We start from the raw sequence: 7,461 nt of genomic DNA on the forward strand, positions 1-7,461 counted from the left end.
ACGCGCTATCTCAGAGTCATGCTCTGGAATGCTGATTCTGGGCCCGGGAAACAAGCACAGACTGCTGGGACCGCATAGTGTTGCGGATCTGGGACAGTTCCCAGTGGCTGCAAAACTTTCACATGCATAAGGGCACTTTCATGGAACTTTGTGACTTGACGCGCTATCTCAGAGTAAGCGCCAGAATACCAAGATGAGAGCGGCCCTCACAGTTCACAAGTGAGCAGCGATAGCCCTTTGGAAGCTTGCAACTCCAGACAGCTACCGGTCAGTCGAGAATCAATTTGAAGTGGGCAAATCTACTGTGGGGGCTGCTGTGATCCAAGTAGCCAACGCAGTCACTCAGCTGCTGCTATCAAGGGTAGTGACTCTGGGAAATGTGCAGGTCATAGTGGATGGCTTTGCTGCAATGGGATTCCCTAACTGGGATGGGGGTGATAGACGGAACACATATCCCTATCTTGGACCGGACCACCAAGGCAACCAGTACATAAACCGCAAGGGTACTTTTCAATGGTGCTGCAAGCACTGGTGGATCACAAGGGACCAACATCAACGTGGGATGGCCGGGAAAGGTTCATGACACTCGCATCTTCAGGAACTCTGGTCTGTTTCAAAAGCTGCAGGAAGGGACTTACTTCCAGACCAGAAAATAACCGTTGGGGATGTTGAAATGCCTATAGTTATCCTTGGGGACCCAGCCTACCTCTTAATGCCATGGTTCATGAAGCCATACACAGGCAGCCTGGACAGTAGTCAGGAGCTGTTCAACTATAGGCTGAGCAAGTGCAGAATGGTGATAGAATGTGCATTTGGATGTTTAAAAGTGCGCTGGCGCAGTTTACTGACTCGTTCAGACCTCAGTGAAACCAATGTTCCCATTGTTATTACTGCTTGCTGTGTGCTCCACGATATCTGTGAGACTAAGGGGGAAGACATTTATGGCAGGGTGGGAAATTGAGGCAAATTGCCTGTCCGCAGATTACACACAGCCAGACAGCAGGGCGCGGTGCGCATCAGAGAAGCTTTGAAAACCAGTTTCATGGCTGACCAGGCTACAGTGTGACATTTCTGTTTGTTTCTCCTTGATGAAAACCCGCCCCCTTGGTTCACTCTACTTCCCTGTTAGCCAACCGCCCTCCCCTCCCCTCCCCCCTTCAATCACCGCTTGCAGAGGCAATAAAGTCATTGTTGTTTCAAATTCATGCATTCTTTATTAATTCGTCACACAAATAGGGGGATAACTGCCAAGGTACCCGGGGGGTGGGGAAGGAGGGAAGCACAGGGTGGGGTTGTGGATGAGGGGAGGAGGGAAGGACAAGGCCACACTGCACTTCAAAACTTATTGAATGCCAGCCTTCTGTTGCTTGGGCAGTCCTCTGGGGTGGAGTAGTTGGGTGCCCGGAGGGCCCCCCAACCCACCGCGTTCTTTGGCGTCTGGGTGAGGAGGCTAGGGAACTTGGAGGAGGGAGGTTGGTTACACAGGGGCTGCAGTGGCAGTCTGTGCTCCTGCTGCCTTTCCTGCAGCTAAACCATACGCCGGAGCATATCAGTTTGATCCTCCAGTGGCCTCAGCATTGCATCCTGCCTCTGTCATCATGCTGCTGCCACCTCGCCTGTTGCTCCAGCCATCTGTCCTCACATTCATTTTATGCTTTCCTGGACTCTGCCATTGTCTGCCTCCACGCATTCTGCTGGGCTCTTTCAGTTTGGGTGGACTGCATGAGCTCAGAGAACATTTCATTGCGAGTGCATTTTTTTCACCTTCTTATCTGCACTAGCCTCTGGGACGGAGATGCTAGTCGCAGTGTTGAAACATTTGCAGCTGTGGGAGGAAAAAAAGGGAGGTTAAAATTGAAAAAGACACATTGGCCATTTGAAAGGAGGGGCTGATGTTTTCGGGTTAACGTGCAGCACAAACCCAACTAACCCCCCACCCCCACACACACATACACACCAGTTATCTGGGATGATTGCTTCACCCCTCCCCCGACCGCATGGCTAACAGCGGGGATGGTTTTTTTCAGATACAGGCAAACAGCCTAGCAGGAATGGCCACCTCTGATGTCCCCTTAATAAAATTCCACTATTTCAACCAGGTGACCATGAATGATATTACTCTCCTGAGAATAACACAGAGAAGTAAAGTCTCTGAATGCCAGCAAACACCAGGACCACACGCTGCCATGCTTTCTTATGCAATGGATTCCAGACTATGTGCTACTGGCCTGCCATGGTAAAGTGTCCTAACATGGAGGACACAATAAGGCTGCCCTCCCCAGAAACCTTTTGCAAAGGCTTTGGGAGTACTCCAAGACAGCTTCCCTAAGATGTCCCTGGAGGATTTCTGCCCCATCCCCGGACACATTAACAGACTTTTCCAGTAGCTGTACTGGCCACGAATGCATCCAAAGTCTTCAGGGCAAATTAATCATTAAACACGCTTGCTTTTAAACTGTGTATTATATTTACAAAGGTACACTCACCAGAGGTGCCTTCTCCGCCTTCAAGGTCCAGGAGCCCGGGTTGGGAGGGTATTGGCTCCAGGGTGATAAACAGTCCCTGGCTGTCAGGGACAACGGTTTCTCCACTGGCCTGGTGTGCGCTATCATCTTCCTCATCCCCAAAATCCTCATCCCTGTTGCGTGAGACTCCCCACTTGCAGGAGTCCACGGACAGGGTGGGGCAGTGGTAGGGGCACCTCCTAGAATGGCACGCAGCTCATCATAGAAGCGGCATGTTTGGGGCTCTGACCCTGAGTGGGCATTTGCCTCTCTGTTTTTTTGGTAGGCTTGCCTGAGCTCCTTAATTTTCACACGGCACTGCTGTGGGTCCCTGTTATAGCCTCTGTCCTTCGTGCCCTTGGAGATTTTTTCAAATATTTTGGCATTTCGTCTTTTGGAACGGAGTTCTGATAGAACGGATTCGTCTCCCCATACAGCGATCAGAACGAGTACCTCCCATTCGGTACTGTCGAATTGCGTCCACACTAACCCAAACTCGACTCGGCGATGTCGATTTCAGCGCTAATCCCCTCGTCATGGAGGAGTACAGAAATCGATTTTAAGAGCCCATTATGTCGACAAAAATGGCTTCGTTGTGTGGACAAGTGCAGGGTTAAATCGATCTAACGCTGCTAAATTCAATCTAAACTCGTAGCATAGACCAGGGCTCAGATTCCCATAGTCTCCCAGAGCACCTGCCTTCCCAACCAAAAGCCCTAACCCCAGTCCTGCTACTAAATACCAACAGCTTTCAAATGCAGCAAGATAGAGCCTGAGGTAAGGTCATAGTCACCAGTCATGGAGTTGTTCCCATGATGACCAGCCCGTTAGAGATTCACTGAGTGACAGAAGCTAGTTATGTTTGCAAAATACATATCTTCTGAAATCAGGCCAATTTGCCTGTCACAGGCTGAGCAGAGTGCGCCTAGCAAAGCAGCATACACCAACGCCAGCGTGAACACCTTGTGATCCTCTCGCATTCAATTCCCTGGAAAGAGGAGCTCCAGTCACCCTTCCTAAGAACAGGGAGGCAGCTCAAAGTTGAAAGCCAGAAAAACCTAAAACGGATCCTAACAAATATTTCTCTACACAGCGCAGTATTGACCTCTGGAACCACAAGATTTCACATAGTTCAAGAACTTATTAGGAGACCTAAACAAAAAGAATGAGAGGTTTATATGGATGAGGGCTATAAATCCTCCTGCTCCATGCATCAGCCAACCACTGAGTAACAGGGGTTAGGTAAAAACATCCCTTGTGGGCAGGTTATTCCATAACTGAAGGCTCTTTGCACCTTTCCCTGAAGCAACTAGTACTGGCCATGTCAGAGTCAGGATACCAGGCTAGACAGGTCCCTGTTCTGATTTGGCCAGGCAATGCCGGTGTTCCTAAGAGACTTTTCAGTCTGGGGTCCCTCAGTGCAAAGCAGAACCAGCACTAAGGGAATTTTCAAATTTGATCTCTGAAATGATTTCAAAATCCATGGCAGTTGCTGGTTAGCTGCATAAGTCACCCAAGCAGGAACAATACTATGTGACTTCTATTGCTAACCAATAAAGAACCTGATTTCACAAACTCAGTGGGCAAACAACCCATAGGGAGAGAATAATTTGGGGGAGGAATTTGGGAACAATTTTGAATCATGAATGAGCCCAGGAACTTCATGCTAGGAGTACTTTGGCCACACCCAAATAATCAGCATTCCCCACTGGAGAACCCCACACACTAGTCTCCCTCCTGAACCACCCCTTGCCTCATAGCCCAACTAGATATATCTCCCACCCCGCAGGCATCCTAGGACAATCCAAAGCACACACAAACTCTGAGGCCCTGTGATTTTTGGGCAATTTACAGGCTACCCCTTTTATCTTCACCAACACCCCACCATCCCTATCCCCTTCCCCACCAATAGTTCTGGGACCCAAAGATCCTAAAGCCAGCTCCGATACCACTCTGGAGTGGAAGGGTAATAACTGTACCCTATCGCTGAGATCTCAGGCTGCGTGCCACCCTGATACCAGCCAGATGTATCCTTAATAAGGCAATAAATGCTGTTATCAACTGGGAAGCAATTAGTTGGTGGGTCTGAGGCCAGTGTCTGGCTCCTACCCAGTGCAGAGATCTTAGCCAGTTTCACTTCATAGCCATAAAAAACCCCAGCTCCCCTGGTTAAAGTCCAATTCACAGAGAAAGAGGAAATTTGCTTTAAAAATCCCAAAGGGTACTAAGCAGCAGGAGACTGAGACCAGGCCCCCAGTCTCCCTCTTGCTAGATTATTAATCCAAAAATTAAAACAGACACGTGATTACCAGCTTCCTGCCCAACACGATGCCTCCAATGATACCGGCAGAGCATGCGCTGTAAATCATCCACTGCGCTGTGCCCAGCTACGTGACCCACTGGAAATGCAGGAGTCAGGCTCATGGAGGTCTCAAGTTTGGGAATCTCAGCTCAATCTCTTGCCCTGGAGGCAAGCAAGCTTTGTCACTGAGAGCAGAGAGAGATGTAGACACCCACCACTCACATCCACCCAAATAAACCTCCGCAGCAAAGCGTCCCACAGAGGACTGCTGCACAGGAGGGACACAGTTCCTTCCTGACCCTGCAAAGCATGGCATTCAATCATCCCTATCTTAAATCTCAACCTCTGCTGCTCACCCCCAAAGCATGGTACGCTGCAGACTGGAGAGAAAGCTGTTTACCTTGCTATCCCTTTCAGCAGCACTCAGGATAGAAGGAACACCATATTACTCCCCAGCAGAAGGAAGTGGATTCATTCCACAGGTCTATCGGTCTTTCTGCACCATTTGGTCTTTGGCATCTTCCTTGTGGGTATTTCTAGCTCCGTGGACCGCAGGATCCTGGGAGGTAGTATACAGCCAGCCCATGTCACTTACAATGTCACTCAAGTCAAGCACCATTTGAATCACTGGACGGTACCGGGGAGCTGAGATGCCGAGGCGCATGCTCAGACAGATGCACAGAGCAGCAAAGCAGGCAGGATGGGGGTGAGAAGAGAACTGCGGGTAGGGGATGGAATCAAGAGGAGGCGCAGTTCGCTGAGGGTTGTTGTGGGGGCATGATCCCTGCCAAACGGCTCAGAAAGGGGCTGGCTGCTCCTTTTATTAAATGAGGGGTTCACCACCCCTCCTTGTGAAGCAGATGGAGCACAGCACGCCCTGCCTGGGGAACAGGCCCTCCTGGGGGGCTGGCTCCAGTCAGAAACCCCAAAACAAGAACGGTGGTTAAGGAAACAAGGGGAGGGTAGAGGATGAGAAGAGGCTGCCGCCTCTGGGGAAGGGACAGAAGGGGGGCGTGTGGCACCGTCTGTACCCTCAGCAGAAGCTCTCTCCAGGAGCTCGGCATAGGCCTGATGCGCTAAGGCCGGACTGCCACACAGCGCTCCCTCCCTCCCTCCCCCGGCACAGGGCAGAGGCTCTGGGCTCTTGTCCGCTGCCCCAGGAGAGAGCTACTGCCTGAGCCAGGCAGGTTCAGGGCTCCGGAGCGACCCAGCGCCGGGCTGGGGGCAGGCATGGCCGGCCGGAGGAATGAGAGCCTAGCTCTGGGCGGAGCAGCAGCTGGCCAGCCAGGCTGAGCGCAGGGCTTTTGCCCGTGGGCACCTCCTCGGCAGAGCTCAGCGTGTCATGAAAGGGGTGCCAGGGCTTTTTACAGTCACAACTGAGTGCCGGGGGTCGCCGTGTCCGTCCGTAGCCACAGAAACTACGAGGCGTCCGGTGGCACCTTAAAGGCGAACAGATTTGTACCCACTTCCTCAGATGCCTGGCGGGGAGAAAGGGCTTTCTACCCACCACAGCTTCTGCCCAAATCCATCTGTTCCTCTTTGCCCTGCCACCGGACTCCCCGCTGGTTTTATTCACCACTGAGGCCGCGAGCGCGGGGCGCCGCCCTGCCAGGCAGCGGGCTCCCCAGCACCGGCCCCTCCCGGGAGGCTCGGCCGGGGGCAGGGCCCATCCCGCTTCAGCCGGGGCGCCCACCTGCAGCTCCTCGAAGGCGTCGTCCACGTTGGTGACCTGGTGCTGCTCGTGCACGGCGGGCTCGTCGCAGAAGAAGCAGACCACGGCGCGGTCCGTGAGGCAGAAGAGTTTCACCTTCTCGTGGTCCTTGCAGGGCGCGGAGCGGCGCCGCGCGCTCAGGATGGCGTCCAGCGGGAAGGCCGCGTAGCGCTCCACGATGTTGGCGAGCTTGAGGCTCGGCGCCAGCGCGGGCTCGGCGAAGGTGCGGCGGCACTCGGGGCAGTCGCGGGCGCCCTGGTGCTCCTGCCGGACCCAGTGCTCCGTGATGCATCTCCGGCAGAAGTGGTGCTCGCAGCCGAAGCTCACCGGGTCCTGGTAGATGCTCAGGCAGATGGAGCAGAGCAGCTCGTCTTTCAGGCTGCAGGCCATGGCGGGCGCCGCCTCCCCCAGCGGCGATGGCCCGCGGGGCCCGACAGCGGCTCTGCCCCGGCCGCTGCAGCCGCCCGCCCCCCGGGCAGCCCGGCCCCGGCCCCGGGCGAGGCGCCTCCCTGCGCAGCGCGCACACGCCCGGCCTCTGTGCCCCTGCCTCCGCGGAGCCGGCCGGCCGCCGGCACTGCGCGTCCACACCCCCTCGGCGGGCTGCCCCGCGGCCGGCCCGGGCTGGGGACGCTGCCGGGGGGGCTCGGGCCCGCCTTGTCCCGCGGCTCCCGCTCCGGAAGCGGCGGCAGAGCGGCGCCGGCAGCCGCGAGCACGGAGCGAGCCGCGCCCGGCTCGAGTCTGGCCTCCCCGCCCCTCCCGGCGCAGCTGCCAGGACAAAGGGAGCCCGCGGGGCCCCGCGCCTGCTCCCCGCGCCGCGTCAGGGCCGGCCGGGGAATTTCCTCCCGGTTCTGCGCACTGGCGGGGCGGGGGCTAGCGGCGCAGGGATCCCGGCAGCCGGGGCGGGCTGGGGGCGCTCCGCCCGCCGGCATGGAGCCCCGCGCGGC

At 55.2% G+C, this 7,461-nt stretch overlaps 1 protein-coding gene across 2 annotated transcripts in view; it reads right to left on the minus strand.

The window, feature by feature from the left end:
* TRIM62 (tripartite motif containing 62) overlaps positions 1–6,976 on the minus strand; it is a 44,564-nt gene extending 37,588 nt beyond the window's left edge. For both annotated transcript variants that reach the window (XM_073316465.1, XM_073316466.1), the window contains exon 1: positions 6,500–6,976. In XM_073316465.1, the coding sequence (XP_073172566.1) occupies positions 6,500–6,907 (408 nt within the window). In that variant the 5' untranslated portion in view covers positions 6,908–6,976. The remainder of the gene's footprint in view (positions 1–6,499) is intronic.
* Positions 6,977–7,461: the final 485 nt, after the last annotated feature.

This window comes from Lepidochelys kempii, chromosome 18 (assembly GCF_965140265.1).
Source record: "Lepidochelys kempii isolate rLepKem1 chromosome 18, rLepKem1.hap2, whole genome shotgun sequence".
In the NCBI taxonomy this organism is placed as follows: domain Eukaryota; kingdom Metazoa; phylum Chordata; order Testudines; family Cheloniidae; genus Lepidochelys; species Lepidochelys kempii.